This window comes from Sardina pilchardus, chromosome 18 (assembly GCF_963854185.1).
Source record: "Sardina pilchardus chromosome 18, fSarPil1.1, whole genome shotgun sequence".
NCBI lineage: Eukaryota > Metazoa > Chordata > Actinopteri > Clupeiformes > Clupeidae > Sardina > Sardina pilchardus.
In genome coordinates this window covers 12,848,929-12,869,043 of record NC_085011.1, presented here as the reverse complement: position 1 = coordinate 12,869,043, position 20,115 = coordinate 12,848,929, and the positions used below count along the sequence as shown (strand labels likewise).

The 20,115-nt window shown below is 44.0% G+C and overlaps 1 protein-coding gene across 1 annotated transcript in view; it reads left to right on the top strand.

Moving 5' to 3' along the window:
- rgs7a (regulator of G protein signaling 7a) overlaps positions 1-20,115 on the top strand; it is a 40,069-nt gene that overhangs the window by 10,739 nt on the left and 9,215 nt on the right. Inside the window, exons 3-7 of the mRNA XM_062520113.1 lie at positions 10,556-10,652; positions 13,505-13,555; positions 17,849-17,955; positions 18,524-18,575; positions 19,752-19,816. Of these exons, the coding sequence (XP_062376097.1) occupies positions 10,556-10,652; positions 13,505-13,555; positions 17,849-17,955; positions 18,524-18,575; positions 19,752-19,816 (372 nt within the window). The remainder of the gene's footprint in view (positions 1-10,555; positions 10,653-13,504; positions 13,556-17,848; positions 17,956-18,523; positions 18,576-19,751; positions 19,817-20,115) is intronic.

Below are 20,115 nucleotides of genomic sequence, written 5' to 3'. Positions count from 1 at the left end.
ACCATCCACTTGTTTCATCTCTTTCTTTCCTTCCTCCATCCATCCCTCCCTCCCTCCCTCTGTCTGTCTGTCTTTCTCCTTCTATTCCTCCCCACCTTTCTTTCCCTTTTCTCTCTCTCTCTCTCTCTCCACTGTCTTTCTGATCAGAGGCTAAAAATAGACACCTCACCCCTCCTCTTCTTTGACGTGTCTGTTTTCCCCCCTTCCTTTCCTTTTCTATCTCTGTCTCTCATTTTGTTGTTTGCCTGCATGGGCAAATATGACTGTCAGATTCTGATAACGCTCGGAAGGGTGGTTTCTCCGTAATTATATTCAGGGTGATTTTGCCCTCCACTAAACATATTGAAAAACAGCAACACCTTGAAAAAAATGTCAGAACTGTGTAGATGTCCTTGACAAAAAAAGGGGATACTTTCACTGTGGCGGAAAAACAAAAACAATGATGATGGAAGATTGTGTTTCTAGAGATGAGCAGAAATGGGATGTTGGTCACTGTGTTGCCAGGTTCATGAATGGCGGAGTCTTTTAGAGGGTCTTCCAAGGACGACCATACAGCCAGTAGTAGGTGACGCCTTTTCCAGAGGGGTAGAATGGAATGTCTGAGGTATTACTATTTAACTCCCCGTGACCTTGACAACGGTGAAGCAATCATGCATTAGTTTTAATCTTACGTAACAGTGAGCGCTGAACTTCATGTCCATGTTGTGGGTGTGATGTTCATATTTAATCCATCACTCCGCGAAATGTCCTTTTGCTTCTGTTATTATGCTGCATTTTTTTTTTGTGTTTTATGTAATTTATTTATTTAGAAATGGGGCCTCGGCATAGCAGGTGGGCAGTGATTCTCCCTCACAGTAGAGTTCTCACATACCGCCCACAGAGAGAGAGAGAGAGAGAAAGATAGAGAGAGAGAGAAAGAAAGAAAGAGAGAGAGAGAGCAAAGTGAAAATACTGAGAGGGAGAAAGTGTCAACTTAGATATTCAAATATTTTACTCTTCTAAATGTCTAAACGCTAGTTTTAGGGCTCCTGGCCAAAAAGCTCCGGCAGGTAACAAGCAGTCTCCAGCTTTTAAAAGCGAAAGGAGAGCTGCTCGCGGTGTGTCACTCTCCTTGGGCCGACTCTTTTTAGACCACTGCATGAAAATGGACTGCTCAGGCTCAGGTTCTGTATTGAATGCATAAGTATATGAGTCATTGTGTGGGTGTTGGGCTCTCTATATTACCTTGTTGCAGGCCATGGGCTGTCTCTCTTTATTTGACCTGAAAAAGCAGTGGGATGTAGAGTTTCAAAGTTAACTTGCCAAAGTCGCTCCAAAATCATATAAGCACAGCGAAGGAGAGAGAGGTAGAATGGAAGAGAGAGGCAGAGCAGTTAAAGAGAAGCTGAAAACAATCAAGTTAGAGGCTCTACTGCATTCCTGTTTTATTTTTGGCATTGTGAATTTAGTTAGCCTATGAGGGGTCAAATGAGGATGATTGAAGGTATTTCAACGAGCCTTTCCCTTAGGGTGTGAGATGCTATAGTCCGGGGACAGAAAAAGAGAGAGTGAGAGAGAAAGTGAGAAAAATGAGGGACAGGAGTCGCCCTGAGGTACAAGCATGAATCAAGAGTGGGAGAGCTGGGATACAGAATTATACAGCAGTACCCTTTCTGGCAAGACTGCATGCTGTGAACACATAAGATCCGCGTGTGTACACATTTTTGGAGCCGGCTGTGTTTTCAAGGTGCTAAACAGTCAAGGGCACAGCAGCAATTTCATGTAGTAATTGTTGGCAACATTGGGCCTGATAGTGGTACAAAGGGGAATGCACATGGTGCATAGTGTCTGTACAGAAAGGGGTGTTTTCCTGTAATGGAGCTGGTTGTGCCACATGTGTCTTGATAACTATAGATGCACTAAAACAAATATTTGGGCTATTAAATTGATGGAAGGTATTAACGTCTTACCCCGTTGACGGTCATAATATGTGATCACATTATATCCCTCTCCCTGAGCCTACTGAGGCATGTTAAGCTTGAAAGCCAGTCGACTTTATGGGCAAAACAGACCAAAATAGGCAAGGACATGGAGCACGTGAGGTGAACATCCAGAACATTTTCAGCCCCATGGGCCATGGTCAGCTAATACTGGGGGGAAAAAAGAAAGAGATGGGTTGTCAAATTGACTAAATAACATTACATTTGAATTAGCCAGACTGTGTTTGTCTTGAAAACATGAGATTATTATACTGAACCAACTAAAGAGGAGATGGCATTCACCTCCAATTGAATCATATATTGCATTGTACAGTATGTAAATGATGGAAGTAAGTTTACAACAGGGAACGCAAATGATCACGGGGGGTCACTAGAGAATCAGCTCCCACCATGTCTTTGTTTAATGGATTCCCATTAGCCTTCGCAAGAACATTGCAATTATTATGATTATGTTTCCCAAAGTTTTTATATTTGATTACATTCATTATGTTGTTCTCTGATACCATATTAAAGGACATATGTTATTGCCACCATGAGCATGCTCACTCAAGATCTCAGTGGCGCCATTGTTTTGTTCATTTAAAGTAAAGAATGTTTCTTGATGCTGCTGCTAGAGTTATTGCAGAATGCATTACTTCTACAGTAAAACACCATGCACTAGTTGCAGTGGCATTGCAATATTTTCAATGCAAGATATTTCAGATTATGGTCAGTGTGTGCCTACTTATCAAATCTGCTTATGGTCAGTATGTGCCTACTATCATTACTATTCAATTGATAAGTTTATTGCACCCATTTGATGTAACCTTTGGAATTAGTTGAGAAAGCTATGTGTGTTTTATAAGGAACTAAATACATTTTGTAAGCCAACAGATAAATCGCTGTAAAACCAGTGTCCACATTACAATTAAATGAATCCAATATTTTCTTCAGAGATGCAATCAAAAGGATCTACCCTGTGTGTATATATATATATATATGTATATTAATTATGTCCTTAAAATGTATAGGTGAGGTGGTCCTGAAGATAACAGCCATATTCAGCTTTTTCTCTTCGTGCATGATGAACAAAATAATGACAGGAACGAGAGGCCTTGTGTCCGGGAAGAATTTGATTGTTTACCCGAGAGCGCCCTAAGTGAAAATATCATGTATTCTCTTTGTCATACTAGTTATTATCGCTTCAGTTTCATGTCCTCTCCCTGTGATGTCTGGTGTGTGCAGTTTTGCTTACGGTCAGACAGTGGATATTCTGAGCAAAACATTTTCGATTGGGGATGAGATGTTGGTTAATGGCCGCCTGGGCCTTTGGTAATGGGTGCTATTGATCGTAAAGAATCTTTCACCTTAAGTTGCATGCACGGACCTATCCATTTGAACCTAGATGGTGACCAAACCTTTGTACTCAAGAGGAATGTGAAAGTATTTCTATTTCTAAATAACTTTAGCTGTGGTTTCTAAAATTAGAGATGGTACAGAGACAGAGACTGTGCATTGTTTAGCCTTCTGTATACATTGGTGTAGAAGCGGGTGTGCACATCTGAATATTTTAAAAAAGTAGGTGCTGGACTCAAAAAGCAACAGTAAAAATGACAAAAAAAGTCTTATGTCTGAGGAAGGGCAGTGTGTCCCGAAACGTCACATGTGGGGAATAAAAAAAAGAAAAAGAATATTGGAGCTTTAGTGTGCGGACCTTCAGTATACATTGCCAGTACATTACTGGAACACTTTCCCTGAAGTGGACATGGAGTGAAGGAGATGTGAGCTGCTTGCTCCTTATTGAAAGAAACCTCTTGGGACGACGAAGCTACAAGAATGTAAAGAATCCTTCCGATTCTGTGGCCTTGCGTTTTTAAATGTTCATAATGTTTACATCTTATAGTGTAGTAAGAGATTTCTAAAATATACCCTCTCCTTTGCTTTGCTTGATCCAGTTATCTGACATAAGGAAAGCAGACTTATCATAATTAAGGGTCTTAAGGCTGAACTGCAGTTATCTAAGGAGACTTGGATATCAAGTTGATTGAATTTCTTGCCTAAGCCCTTGACGAAGTTGTCTGACAAGAGATGTAGGCTAAGGGGGCAGCCGTGGTGTACTGGTTAGCGCATCGGGCTTGTAACCGCAGGGTTGCCGGTTCGATCCCCGACCAGTCCACCACGGCTGAAGTGCCCTTGAGCAAGGCACCTAACCCCTCACTGCTCCCCGAGCGCTGCTGGTTGGGCAGGCAGCTCACTGCTCTGGGTTGTGTGATTCACCTCACTGTGTGTTCACTGTGTGCTGTGTGTTCACTAATTCGGTTAAATTGGGTTAAATGCAGAGAACTGAATTTCCCTCACAGGATCAAAAAAGTATATATTCTATTCTATTCTATTCTAGACTGTATCAAGAAATTATCAGAGTTGTCCAGAACTGTGCTGCTGTGGATTTCAGGAAGTGCCCACGTCCATATGCCAGAATGCAGAGATGCTGCCAATATCCTGCAAATAGGCGAGTGGAGGGTTGGACAGAGAGATGGAGAGAGAAAGAGAGGTTTCATTCTCCTTCTGCTGCATTTCCCTCTATTTTCAAAGCTAATTTCACATCCATGCTATTTGCCCTGACAGCATTGAGAAACCTGTAATGGTTATTCTTTCTGTGACAGCTTTTGACCAATGTCCATCTCCACCGATACTGAAGCAGATGTGGACAGATTGTGTGTTTTTGAATCCGCTCTACAGAATGGTGCCCTGGACACTGCTAATAACACTCGGGACCACCTTTTGAGGGGGCCTCTGCTATTGAACACTTAGATGAATAATTGCATACGTGTCCTGACAACAGAGGTAATAAATAGGCAATAGACAACAAAGGCTAACGGGCTGCTCAGTTTCACTGGCTCCTCCAGCTAAAATTAGATCTGGGAGGGTGTCATACCAACAACAGTTTTGTAGCGAGCCTGACCATGGCCAATACAATCAGGCAGATGATATCAGAGAAACTGTCGACAGATCAGAAGTGCTAAGGGAGACTTCAAAGCGCAAAAGAGTGATGGGTGTGTGGTTTTTGTCATCGCCTCCGATCATGTGGAAAAAAACACCTCTTCCATCCAACACACAGAATGGCAGGAGCCATCTGCTAACCCCACCTAGAGGAGCTACCGCTGTGTATGTGAATGTGTGTGTGTCTGTGTGAGTGTGTGTGTGCGCGTGTGCGCATGCAAGCAGGCAGCTAATGTGTAAACAAGAGAACTGGATGCAAATCATTCTAAGGACAAACAACACGTTTCAACAGTAATATTTTTTCTTAATTATTTCATGTTGTGTGACATATGCCGACATAATAACCTCAGCTCCGAAATCTGTCCTATTTCGCCATATGTTGTCTGTAAATCATCAGACATGCGAACTGATCTTGGGATTTCTTCAGAGAACCATATTTGGGTAGCCTTTGGCATACACTGTGATTTTGCATTGTTTAAACAGATAAAAAAAAGCTTGCATATTCAAAATGGCAAAGATCTCTCTTTTTCTCTGTGAAGTCTCCCATTCTGTTCTGTCTAATTCCTCGCTGGTAACAATGTGTTTGCCTCGAGCTAATTTGCTGGTGTAAGTGTACGGTTTACCCGTCTGCCACTGTTTGACACCATGTGTCAGTTAACCAGTCTGATTAAATCTGACAGCGGCTCATGTATTCACCCAACCCTTCTGTATACTGCACTTATCTAATCTCGGAGTTTCACTGCGTGAAAGAGAAATTGTCGTCCGACTCCCACTGGAGTTTAAACAGGCGCTGACGGAGGAGCCCGGGGACTGTAGATTGTGCCTCCCATAGGTGGGGGCTGTAGACGTGGCTGTTTATGATGTCTGTCATTGTGGGGAGTGCGTAATGTGTGGCAGCCGATCTGGAAATGAGCCTCGGAGAGAGAGGTCGAAAGCGCCCGGAATGATCCGCAGTCTCTGGTTGAAGGGCAGGGTGTTTGTCTGCAGCACAAAGGTCTGAAGAGAACGAGGGGGGGAAGTTTTGAGGAGTTCTGGAGATTCGGAGCGCACTGTGCTGAAGAGCAGAAGAGGGCCACATGAATCAAGATGATTCAGTCGTCTTTTTTTTCCCCGCCACGACATTTGTCCTTCACAATACAATAACTTTCTCCAGCACCCACCCCCACCCCCCCTTCTCTCACTCACCGTGCCCGCCGTCTCTCCTTGTTTCTGTGTCCTTAAGGGTGACATAGAGATGTGAGCAGTGGCGTCATCACTATCTCCACCGGTTGCCATAGTAACAGAGGGGCGAGGGAACAGGAACAGGAGCTGTGTGTAAAATTGTTTTGGGCCATCATTTTCTGATAGCTAACATACTAAAGCTCCACAATGGGCCATCCTTCATAGACACTAAACAGGTAAACATACTCCCGATGACGTTGTTAGAGAGAAACAAAACAGAAAAGCAGAATGTACATTTAAAAGAAATCTGAAATAAAATAGCTTTTTGTCACATACAAAGACACTACAGTACACATTTGAGCAAGAAAAGCTAAGCCAACCAAAACTGAGCTGAATGCCATTACAGAAATGTGGCTATTTTCCCCATAGCCCTGTCTGACAAATCAAATATCAGCTATACAATCACCCTGGACATTGAGGTTTAGACTTTTCTGGTCTTATTTCTGTTTCCTGTCACCGTCTCGTTGTTATTGTGATGAGAGGACAGATTGTTTTGGTCTCTCAGAGGGTTTATGTGCCCTCAGAATGCAAAGTAGTGCATTTTTCTCAAATTGTCATTTTGCCTTGACACTGGAATGTATGGTAAAGAGATGTAGTTATATGGTTGAATCTGGAAAACACATTCCGTCCACAGTCAACATATATTATTTAGGCCATGGCTTTCTGCTCTGCTACAAAGTTATTTGATCTGCAATCCCCTTTTAAAGTGATACAATTTGTGGTTTTGCTGTGTTAGCTGTGAAGATGAAAGTAAATGCATTTTCTTGGCTAGCGCATTTTGGTGGTTATAGCACAAGCAAAACATATGGTAATTAATAATCTATACCATATATGAGATTAGAGGTGTTATGGTACCTCTACAAGTCATTTGTTGTTCAGTCTTCAGACCGATCCCTTTCCCAGCATTTCATTGGTCGGCTGTGTTATGTGTCCGGCAATTACGCTCGCTCCCCGCAGGTTGGCTGTTTAAACACTGCTTTTTGGTGTTGTTTGTTTGATGTTAATGGGCCCCATGCACCACCATTAACTCGACTTTCCGTTGCTTGTATTGGCTTGCAGGGGGTTTTTGTGTTTATGCACTGCAAGCTTGTGCAACACAAAACAGCACTTGCCAGTATGTCAGTGTCTAAACTGTGGCTCAGTCTAGCTCTGTGGGAATTGTGAAGCAGACAAGACAAGGATTTAATGGGCACATTGGGGGGAAATGGACTACACGTTTCCTTAAACAGTGTTGCTGATATTCTTTCCAAATACTACTGAAGTTGGTACTGTGTGTATAACTGTGGACCCTTATTATAAATTAGTATAAAAAAAGAAGAATTGGGACAAAGTTTAGTGTATCATATCCTCTTGGACTGTGATGAGGAGTTATTATACAGTCCATATTTCCTGGGTATTGCTCATTAGTGGCTGGTTATAGGGGTGCTTTAGGGATGTATCTGTGGCAGCCAAACAGACATTTAGCATTTAGTGAAAGCTATCAGTAAAGTTCTGTGAGGAAGTGAGCTGAGGAAGCGTCTCTGTCCTCGGTAATCACCTAGCAGCTGAGTGTGGATGGGATCGCGCTCCGTCTTGAGATGGAGAGAATGAAAAGGTTGCTTCGCTCACTTCCCCAGACTCTGCGTTTTGTTTGGCCCCGAGGCCCTGGCGTGACTCTTTGTAGACTTGATAAGAAAATAACAAATGCAAGAAATGTTCTCTCGAGTCAGGACTTCAGAACTGGTACAGTGTGTGGTTTGAGGAGCATCATATTTCAGTTCCTGTCTTTGGAAAATGTATTAAATTATGGTTGCTGAGGCTAAGCTTTTTAAATGTAATCTCATCACAAAAAAAGTATGTTTCTTTCTTCTTTTCCTGATGCTGTGATGTGAATGTGGTTTGAGATAATGGAAGACACTCGCGTCATAGTTCGTTTCGGCTTCTGTCTCTTCACCTTTTTGTCCTCTGTTGGATTTTGGTCACCAAAGCCCTCTGATGTCAGCCCTACTTTTGCACCGCTGTGAGCATTTGTGTCACTGGCTTTGCATCATTATTTCTCTGTTCTTTTCTACACCAACCTCTAGAATACCGCCAAGGTAGCAGCAAAAAAAGTTTTGGATTCAATTGAACTCCCACCACATTGTAATTGTACTGGTGATCTGAAAAGGAGATCAGTACCCTACATTACTTAGTAGGCCTACTCTGTCTCTTAAAGGGACACTTCACCGATTAGCATTAAGCGTTGTATCTTTAGAAAACCAGTCATGTTTTTGAATGGTCGTGCATCATTCCCACAGTTTGCCTTGAGATGGGAGAAATACGGATTTCAAAATTGGACTTCCTGCTTTCAATGATGTAAAAATCATCATTTTACATCATTGAAAGCAGGAAGTCCTATTTATGGGCTTCATTGAAATCTGTATTTCTCCCAAGGCAAACTGAGGGAATGATGCACGACCATTCAAAAACATGACTGGTTTTCTAAAGATACAAAGCTTGATGCTAATCGGTGAAGTGTCCCTTTAAATAAATATAAAAGTACTCAGCATTGTGACGACTAGTTTTGTCAAATGTTGAGTGCGTAGAGTTGTTGAGAATGTATTGGACATGTATTAGATATGATGTGCTGTAAGCAGTACAGTGAGGATCAGAAGAATGACATATCTGGGCTTGGTTGTCTTCTGACTCACTCTTCTATTCTAGTCAGATGCCAGTGAAAGCCTCAAAGCTCAGCCTCCTCCTTTCTTTTTCCTCCTCCCTTCCCTTCTGCTCTCTCGTTCTACCTCATCCTCTATGCATTTTTTACTCCTACCTACCACTGATATCGCTCAAGAATCCCTTCAAGCAGAGGCTGTAAAATCTTGTTTGTCAGAATAGCTTTATCCATCTCTTCCCAGATGTACCAGGGCACATCAACTGCCACATGGTTATTTTCTCTGTCTAACTCAGTGTTATGAGTTGATAGGAAATGCATTCATATTTAGACAACAGCTGGGACAGGCAGAGTCATTTCTTTTTTTTTTTCCCTCCCCGTGTGTGTTCATGGTAGAGGAAATTATTTAATATCACACTTGGTGCTCATCCGTGAAGTATGGTGTGTTCCTGGAAACTCTGGCTTTGCCTCATGGGACCAGACAGATGATTCACAGATCCAGTCCTGCGGAGATCATTTGACACAACCCCACATTATGTTCTTTTCACCGAGGGTTATTTTTAATGAGGTCAGTATAGTATCCATGTCAATCCCTACTACAATAGCTTCATCATCTCCGTCAGGTCAGCTCACAGAAAGTTTTTAAGAGATTAATTTGGGGGGGGGGTTGACATGGGAGTGTCAGGCTAATTCTGCCTTAAAAGGCTGCTGCTATAATTACTGTCTGGCTAGGGAGCACACTGCAGCCTGCCTCATGTAGTGGGCAGGATTATAAACATGGGCCTGGACGGGATGGACGGGGGAAGATATGGCTGATGACAGAAAACTCTAGGAAATGTCTGGCGTTAGAGGTTGTCTGGCTCACGTCGTGACTGGATCCTACAGACTGTAGGAGTAAATGCGGTCTGCGCTGTGTGTGTGCACAACTGTGGATGTTTTTGATTTCTTAATTGTGCATGTTCAGCATGTTATATGGGACAAGAAATCTGATCACAGTGACAAGTAAAACTAATGACTGTGTGTAATGATGCCATGGTGTAATTGCATAGGCAAGATAACCCGATTGACTTGCATATACAACAGCCACAGCTCGTTGATTTTTGTGTGCTGTTTATGGGCAGTCAAACCCAGAATGAAATGCCAGTGGTCTGATATGCAGGTTGCACTTGTGATGTAACTGGTCAAGTGTAATTGGTTTGGTCAAATGTAGTCTGTTTCCTAGCGCACTAATTCAACCTGTGCTTGCATAGTTTCTGTGTTTATACACCTTGGATTGACACTGTGGACAGCCAATGTCAACCGACTAGATGATTTGTCATTTTTCATTGTGCAAGAGACAGTAGATATTGTGAGAGCTGTCACATGCAAAGTGTAAGTTGGGTTTAATGCTGGATGGGTTATAGGATGGCCCCTGCAAAGGACTCATTTCTTTAAGATTTACGGTGCAAAGCACGTCGAAATACGAATCAATAGAATATATGTTAAGTATGTGTACATACAGAAAACTGTATTATTATATACAATTATAGTGTTATTGTGATACACATTACAGTGCAATGCAATCCTTTACCCTTAGAAGTATACTCAATTATGTAGGATGTAATTTAAAGTGCCAAGTCATGTTTTTCTCCTTTTATATTAAATATTTGATTGTGTCACATCTCTGTCACATTGAATATTTCATTGATTTCTTTCATTTTTAATTCTAATGTCCATTATTTCCCCCCCTCTTCGTCCTTCACAGATGGAGGATGTGATAGCCCGCATGCAGGAGGAGAAGAGTGGAATACCCATACGCACAGTGAAGAGCTTTCTAACCAAGATCCCCAGTGTCTTCTCCGGTAGGACCCCACTTCCTCTAGAGAAAGAAAATGGCTGCCGAGAGGATGACCGTCACCAAAGATCATTAAGGGCGGAGCAAGATACTTCACATGAGAAGCCACTTCCTGGAACCCGAATCGCAAGAGGGAGGGGGGGGGAGGCAAAATCCCCTTTCATGCAGAGCTGTTCAATTGAAGTCTATGGGCATGACACCACCCCTTTATGCAGAGGAAGTGATCCCTGTTTTGCGCCCATAGACATGAACTAGGACGAAGTATCTTGCTCCGCCTTTAGGATCTTTGCCGTCACTTCCTAGCTAGCTGTTCAAGCTCATAGACTCACCATGTACTCAGAGTGTGCTAGTCATCAAGTCCTCATGTCACCTACGCAGCAGGGAGGCTTTAAGAGACTTCCATTTGTTAACACTTGCTTCCAGGATTTGCACACATTATTCTCCAATGTTTTAGTTTATTTTGAAACTCTCTCAGCGGATCCACTTATTTCTGAACAAACAACAAATTATGTAATTTTGCAGACATCCCTCCCCATTACTATACACAAGAACTTGTTTTACCAAAGAGTACAAAAGCAAATTTGTAGGTAGGTTTTTATTTCACATTCTTTTCTCTCTTTTCTCTCTTTTCACTTCTCCCTTTTCTTATAAAGGAAGAAGTTCCTCTAAGCTGGTCTGAGTGGGATCAATATTCCTAAGTGTGCACCATCGCCAGAGTCTCATGTGTTAGAGCAGATGTAAAGTACCCACCCAGAGCAGCTGAAAAGACAGATACATATTCTAGATGTCTTCCCAGCCCCTGTCTGTGATTGAGTTATGCTCTGGAAATGAGTTTCCCCTTTGGGACACTGCAACTGAAGAGAGTTCTAAGCAAGCTTCCTGTCGGGGTAAAAAGCGCCATCTTGGGAGATGGGAGAGGAGCTCTTTGAAAGAGAGCGGGGTCTTCTCCCCGGGTCTTTTGGGGGGTTCAGAGAGAGGCCAAATGTGCGCTGAAAGCTGGCCTGCTTACTGGAGTAAGAGGCTACCGCCATCTTTGGCTGGGCTTTGGGAATTCACTTATCTAGGTCTCTCTGCTCCAGACAGGGAGAAACACTCCCAGGCAGGAAGACTTTAGTGGTGGTGTTCTACACATGCTCTCTCCTCCAGGGACCACCTGTCTGGAGCAGCAGGTTACAGGTGAAAACAAAACTGTCTCTTCAAACAGTGCCTGACTCGCCTCCACACAACTTTGTAGCTTCATTCATGTTAGACATCTAACATTATATATCTATCTATATATTAGACATCTTGAATTATGTAAAGTATCTATCTATCTATCTATCTATCTAGATATTTCCAATCACTCTTTGTCATGGCAGTGGCAGTGTTTGGATGTTCTAAATTGCGACTGGATTGCGACTCGTGTTTAAATGAATTCCTTATGCAGAGTCCAAACTGGCCACTTGTACGTGAAGAGGGGTGTTAGAGTAGCGGAGTTTTAATGGAGGCGCGTGGACAGGGGAACGCGAGGAGAGGAACGGTAGATTGGGATGAGAAAGATTTTTTGCTAATGGTTTCCAGCACTCTGGCAGACATGGGTAGATTAGCATGTGCCGCAATAACAATCCCTCATAAAACACCGGCAGCCATTCTCCTCTCGGTCGACACCAGCGCTGGAGAGTCTACCATGAGAGCCGTCAGAGCTCCGGCTAAGCCCTCTGTAGCAAGAGGAGCTTAGTGGGGTTTCTAAAGGTGGAAATCCATAAAAGAGAACGGCTGGGGGATTAGCACAAAGTAATGTACATTGATAGCGGTTCTATAAAATATCTTGCAATTTATCTAGGTAAAATGATAAGTGGATGAATTAATGATTGAAATAAAAATTAATGTTTGGATTTAATTAATTTGGATGGCAAAGATCAGTTCAGGTCTCCCAATTCAAATTTGGGCATTTAATTAATGTATTTCTAGTTTCGACTTTGTTAAAATGTCACAGTGCGTACTGGAAAAACAACGCCAACACTCCTGCTGATAGGCATACTGCTTCAATATGAGCAGTATTTTCTGATAGTGTTGGATGCAGCTGGTTGGTATGGAATGCGCTGTGTGCAAAGTTGGAAAGAAGGTCCTTTGCATCCTCCTAGAGAGTGGGTGAAGGGGGCCAATCCTCTTACTCTTCTGCTCCGATATTCATGAGTCATCCCACAGCAACATTTACACTAAAATACTGTGAGCACTGCTACGGTCACGGTACTAAAGGGCAAGGTTCTCTCTCTGTGTGTGTGTGTGTGTGTGTGTGTGTGTGTGTGTGTGTGTGTGTGTGTGTGTGTGTGTGTGTGTGTGTGTGTGTGTGTGTGTGTGTGTGTGTGTGTGTGTGTGTGTGTGTGTGTGTGTGTGTGTGTGTGTGTGTGTGTGTGTGTGTGTGAGTGAGTGAGAGAGAGGGATAGGCAGAGTGTGTGTGTGTGTGTGTGTGTGTGTGTGTGTGTGTGTGTGTGTGTGTGTGTGTGGGAGAGTGTGTTTGTGTTTGTGTGTGTGTGTATGCCCAGTTCCGTGGTGTACTGTGTAGGAGAGTGTGTTGTTGCAGAGTGTTTTCAGTCAGAGGCTGTTAACATATAATCTGAGCTAATGGGGGAGAGGTAGGTGGTTTGAAATAGATTGTGATCCATATAATTTGTCAGGGCTGGCATTTGAACACCCACGCCTCCACTTGAAAAGCATCTGTGTGTCAGAGAAGGAGGGGGGGGGGGTTGGTTGGTTCTGACAGTCGATCATCTGTCATTATCATTTATTTATCAAACACATGATCCTTTGAGCATACCAGTCTCAGACAGCTGAAGAGTTCCATCTTTCTCTGCTTTTGTGATCTGTCTCCTACCCCAGGTTCTGATATTGTCCAGTGGATGCTGAAGAACCTGAGCATCGAAGATCAAGGTAATGCAAATGTTTTTTTTCTCCACTCAGAGAGCTAAACTAACTCCCCCACAGCCCCTCCAGTCTGCGAAAATGGTAATGCAGGTGACAGACATGTCTACATGTCTGCATGAGGGCTCAGCTCCTCAGGATTTTCACATTTCACAGTTAAAGACACACAATCACTTGACAAACGCCTAGGGGGGCATGCGTTCAGTCTCAAACTACGCACCCACTCCTCCCACTCATCCTGCTGGCAGGAGAAAAACATCCATGAAATGAGACACAAAGCTGTGTGTGTGTGTGTGTGTGTGTGTGTGTGTGTGTGTGTATGAACCTCACACAAGTGTCAACTCTTTGGGGTTAATGCCAGTTTAAGTGGACTTATAGTCTCCATCTCTTTCGAGATGCTTAGGCCGGGAAAGGTGTTCTTTCGACAGGTAAGGTGAGCAAAGCTGCTTTTGAAATAGAGAGTGATGCATTGATTTCTGTTGCGTAACTGAGAGTATTCGAGGCTACCGTACCCAGCAGAGAAGAACATACTTGGAATATTTTTGCGCTCTTGTGTGTGTGTGCTCTACCTGTGGAGAAGAGTGGTGTGTGCTGTAGCTCTGGAGAGGTGTGCATATATTAGCATGACCAGATACTCATACTGTATGTCTTGAACTCTTTGGTGGATTGTCCTCTGTGCTTTATGCCATGGTACTGTATGTCTGTGAGGGTGTTTCTGTTTGAGTGTCTTCTGTTTGCCTGCGTGTGGGTGGTTCGTGGAGCTGCTAGCATGTGTGTGCGATTGAGTATGATTGTGTGTGTGTGTGCGATTGTGTATGATTTTGTGCGTGTGCGTGTGCGTGTGCGTGTGCGTGTGCGTGTGTGTGTGTGTGTGTGTGTGTGTGTGTGTGTGTGTGTGTGTGTGCGTGCGTGCATGCATGCGTTTGTGTCTCTTGTGATACGGCGGCAAGTTTCTCCAGCACGGAGCTGACTCAACATGTTCCCACACAACCTCTTTGTGGCTGTCTATTTCTCTCTCTCTCTCTATTTCTCTTTCTCTCGTCAGTATCCACCCTCTCTTCATCTCCGGCTCCCTCTCTCTACCTCTCTCTCTCTCTCTCTCTCTCTCTCTTTCCATCTGTGTAACACACCCCCACATACACTCACACACACATACACTCTCTCTCTCACACACACACACGCGCGCGTGCACATTTATGTTTCTTTGAGAGACCCTCTTCTGTCAGGCAGCGAATGAGGTCAGGTTTCTCAAGGACGGGCTGGAATTAAAAGAGTGATTTCCTGTCTCTGCTGCGCTATCAGTGACAAGGACAAGACGAGCCCCTGTGTCGTCAGTGCCATTAAAGAAGCACCTGGAGAGAGTTGTTTTATTTGCGCTGCCTCTCTCCACACAGGTCTCTATCTCAGACAATAGATTAATACAACGCCCTGGTCTCCTCCTGTCTCCACTAACTGTGCTGTATGATTTAGCGTAAAAGGGGTCTACCTCCTTCTCAGCTAGAATATTACCAGTTGAACTGGAGATGGGTTGCATCTCTATCTAGGCCAGCTCCATAATTTAATGGAAGGCGTTTTCGGTGTCCCGGGCTTCATTGGGCTCCAGACAGGGTGTTGGCAGGTGAAATAGATGAGTGTTGGAAGGGAATGAAATAGAGTGAAATTGAATTGATCAGTGGTGTTTGACCTTAGGGCTCTCCGGCTAACCCCAGGGGGTGAGGCTCTTGTGGGGAGGCAGCTGTGTTGGCCTGCATTGAACACAACACATTTATTTACACGGAGAGTTCAAGCCTTATGCCAGAGAGGTAGGAATAAAGAATGGTGCGCCTTAAGGATACATCATATTGTGTAGGTTCTACCATATTGTTGTATATTATCACGTTTAAGAATACTATACCTGGGATCTGAACTGCCATTGGAAGAAAATCCATGGCTGAAGCACCCAGTCCAGCCATATTCTCTCCTGTTCTTTTTGAACAGAAAGCACTTCTTTGTTTGTAATGTGTGTTTTCTCCTGGAGAATAGCGTGGCTATTATCTTGTTGTTGGTCGCGTAATGGCTGACTTTGACCAAACATATTATCTCAATTGTCTCATAAACAGAGAAGCATTAACTAAAGTACCACTTTTTTTTCCAAACGATATTCAAATACTCTAGTCTATACTGTCCATTGAAAGTGCCTACTGAATCAAGATTTGATTTTGTTATTTTTTTTTATGTTGTTATTGTCTGTAATTAGGAAAACAGAACTGGGGTATTATGCAATAGTAATTAGTGAGTTGGCGTTAAAGCACTGGGGTGGATGTGTGTGGATGTGCGCCTGTCAGCTCGAGACACCTTAGTGCGTTTTCACCTTTTGCAAAGGCTGGTGATGAGTCAAGCAGTATGCGAATTAACACGGTTTTGTGTCTGTAATTAAGAGAGAGGGGAAATCTTTTTCTCTTGTTAGAGGTCTGGGTTTTCCATGACTTTTTTTTTCAGTGCTGTTGTGATCATGAGCACCAGTGGTGTAGTGAAGAGAGGCTGGCGCTGCGATAAATACCTGAATTATTAAGCAGTCTGATGGGACCGTGGTCGCTAAGCCCCTGTTCCTACTGGCGATGGAGAGCAGTATAGCTGAGACTGCATCCACAGCACAATGGCTTAGCTGTTTAGTTCTCCACAAAGACTTCTCTTCTCTTCTCTTCTCTTCTCTTCTCTTTTCTTCCCTTCTCCTCTCCTCTCCTCTCCTCTCCTCTCTTCTCTTCTCTTCTCTTCTCTTCTCTTCTCTTATCTTATCTTCCCTTCTCTTCTCTTCTCTTCTCTTCTCTCCCCTTCTCTTCTTCTCTTCTCTTCTCTTCTCTTCTCTTCTTCTCTTCTCTTCCCTTCTCTTCTCTTCTCTTCTCTTCTCTCCCCTTCTCTTCTTCTCTTCTCTTCTCTTCTTCTCTTCTCTTCCCTTCTCTTCTCTCCTCTTCTCTTCTCTCCCCTTCTCCTCTTCTCTTCTCTTCTCTTCTTCTCTTCTCTTCCCTATTCTTCTCTTCTCTTCTCTTCTCTTCTCTTCTCTTCTCTTCTCTTCTCTTCTCTTCTCTTCTCTTCTCTTCTCTGCTCTTCTCTTCTCTTCTCTTCTCTCCTCTCCTCTCCTCTCCTCGACGGAGCACTACGGCTCAGCTGTTTAGTTCTCCAGAAAGACTTTGCTACTCCTCTCTTCTCTTCTCTTCTCTTCTCTTCTGAAGCCCGCTCTCATTCTCAGTCCCCTGCCTGCTGCTCATGGACAAGTGGCATCGCCGGTTTGAAGCTTCTCCTGCCAAAAAGGTTCTCATGCTAATCAGCATGAAAAGGTGCGCAGGATGGAGAGAGAGAGAGAGAGAGAGAAAGAGAAGAGGAGAGAATGGAGTGAGTGGACAAGAGGGTCACTCTCTACAGTCCCTAGACTAAGACTCTCTCTCGCTCTCCATCCTCCAGCCATCCTCTGCTCCTTCATCAGATAGTGGATGGGACACATTTCCTGGATTGCAGCGCACCCCATCCCCCAGTGCTGCTTGTCTCTTAATGTCAGCCTGGGTTGTGACCCTCTTAGCAATGACCCAGTGGCAATTATTCCGAGCTTCCTCAAATAACACGCAGACCTAGTTCTTCCGTAGGGTCGCTACAGTACAGCCGTGCCTGGGTGGCTTCTCTTTTTAGCCAGTTTATTCCGCGAGCCTTCCACTGAGCCTTATTGGACACCGACGTGTCACTCTAGCAAATCTGAAGAGGTGTTGCCTCCTTGATCAGCGCGCTCTTTATGCCACCAGCCACAAACACACGCACACCCACACTTTGGCCCTCCACACACTCTATCACAGGGTGGCTGGTAAATATACTGAAATATTAATTTATGTCTTTATTTATTCATTCTAAGCTCTCTGATGTACGTTCCAAACAGAGGTGGGGGGCTGGAGGGTTTACGTGGTTTAAGTAGGATAAAAATAGAGTATGTTATTTGTGTGTGTGTGTGTGTGTGTGTGTGTGTGTGTGTGTGTGTGCATCTGTGCGTGCACTAGGAGGTGGTGGCACGGGTGTTGTGAGGAAACGGAAAGGGGAAAGTGACCTTATTAAAAATTAAACTCCTGTTGTTCAAGTCAATGCTGTCACGGTTTTTTCTTGGTTCTTTCTCTCACCACTGAGGATGCTCCAAATCTCAGAGTGTTTTGTGTGTGGCAGTGGGCTAGAGTCTGTCTCTGATGTCCCCCTCTCTCTCTCTCTCTCTCTCTCTTTTTCTCTCTCTCTCTCTCTCTCTCTCTCTCTCTCTCTCTCTCTCTCTCTCTCTCTCTCTCCCTCCTCCAGTCGAAGCGCTGCATCTGGGCACTCTGATGGCCGCACACGGATACTTCTTCCCCATCTCAGATCACGTGCTCACGCTCAAAGACGACAACACCTTCTACAGATTTCAGGTGCGCAAATTTGCGACGCCCGCTCCGTGTGCCATTCTAACGAAAAGGCCAGAGAAAAGAGAGGGCCAGTGGGCATCACGCCACATGGTCACCTCTCACCCACGGTAGCCTCTGGCCTCTCTTGCATATGCTCCCCTCCTTTTGTGTGGGTTAAAGCATAAGTATGCGGAGCGGAACCTCTACGTTCTCTCAGACATACTGAGGTCTGCTCGGTAGTACTGTAGGTAAGCAGGCCAGAATTAGTCTGGGTCTGTGCAAAAAGGGCCTCCCAACAGCTCAAGTAGGTTTCACATGGACAAGAAGCATTTAGAACAAAGCCATTCATATTTACTGGCCTTTCAGTTCTCATAACAAGGGTGGGTGTGTGTACTGTTGCACATGCGAGGAAATCTAATTAATGGAAATTAGTTCCAAATGGATGGTGCGGTTTCTCATGGTTATTCAGAAGCTGTGTGTATCTGTTTGTTTCAAAGTTGGGCATTTTCAATCTAATTCATTACAATTTTCAGCACATGTAAATGCCCTATCATTGCACAGCCATCTTGCAACTGCTCTCGTCCCTCCACAGACACCATACTTCTGGCCTTCAAATTGCTGGGAACCAGAGAACACTGACTATGGTGAGTACGAAAATAATCACTATTCACTTTTTTTGCCCAATTCCATCAAAATTCAGAGCATATACAGTATATGTTCTGCAGCCAATATGACATTGAAATGGTCCAATTTTGTTGCCAGATTACTTGATCAATTTATTGACCTATTGACTGACAGGTTCAATAATAGATGGTTCCATCCATGTATCTGCATTCCTCATTAAACTCCAATGATTGTGCTGTTGGGTCAAGATGACACTTGTCTCTCTGGTTTCCCAATTGTGTAGGAAAGTGTACATGGATAACACACTTAGGCCAGTGTTTGTTCGGCCATTATTCGTGTTATTGTGTGTGTCCTGTATACGTCGCCAGTATGACAGTGTCCTAAATGCGTTTAGGTTGAAATTGGTCGTGAAGCGTTCGTCTGACGTCTGTAATGAACAATGAGACCTAGACGAAATGAAGATAATTAGGCGCACACGCCGCACAGCCTCTGGTCTCCCTCTGTCGCTCCGCAGCGTCGCGGCGCTTTAATGAACGAGGCGCGCGCGAGCGGTGACGATGGCCGGTTAATTGCCTCAGATGATGGGCGTGACACCACAGAATGACACCCTGTAATGAGAACATGAACCAGGCTTAATGAAATCCTTCCAGATGGTCGGAGATTGGCCAGAGGAGGTGTGTCTGTGTGTGTGTGTGTGTGTTTGTGTGTGTGTGTGTGTGTGTTTGTGTGTGTGTGTGTGTGTGTGTGTGTGTGTGTGTTTGGGGGGGTGGGTGTTAGGTACAGTACATGCTGGGCGACATGCACAAATGTACACACTCACTAGGCCCATTTACACAATGGGTGTGTTTTCTGAATGAGGCGAGTCTAGAGAGGAGGAACTCAGGTCGAGAGGGTTTTGTGAGATCCTGTCGCAGGTTATAACATAGGTATGCTGCTTCAAATATTTTTTCTTACAGATGTGACTACCTGTGAAGTGTTTCTTTACCTGTGCTAAATGACTTCTCAGATGTATTTGACCTTGTCTATTTTAAGAGGCAGCATGTGTGAAAGCCCTCACCTACACTTTGAATGTGAGAAATGAAGAATCCCATCTCTTCCTCCCTGTTTCTCACTCTCTCTTTCCTTCTCTCTCTCTCTCTCTCGATTTCTCCCCCTCCCCTCTCTCTCTCTCTCTATCGTTCTGTCTTCCCTCACAGCTGTTTACCTGTGCAAGAGAACAATGCAAAATAAAGCACGTCTGGAGCTGGCTGATTATGAGGCTGTAAGATGACTTGGCCTTTCTCCTTTTTCTTCTCCTTTTTCTTCCTCTTCTTCTTCCTCTCCTTCATCTCTCTGCCTCCGACTATCGCATTCTCTCCTGTCGAGTTTCCACTCTCTCTCTCCCTCTCCCTCGTTTCTCTCTCTCTCTCTCTCGTGCTATCTCGCTCTCACTCTGTCTCTCTCTGTCAGTGTCTCTCTGCTCATCATTAGTTCTTCTCTGCTTTCCTTCGAAGCTCTCCTCTCCCCTTCCTGAGCTCTCTCTCTCTCTCTCTCTCTCTCTCTCTCTCTCTCTCTCATAAT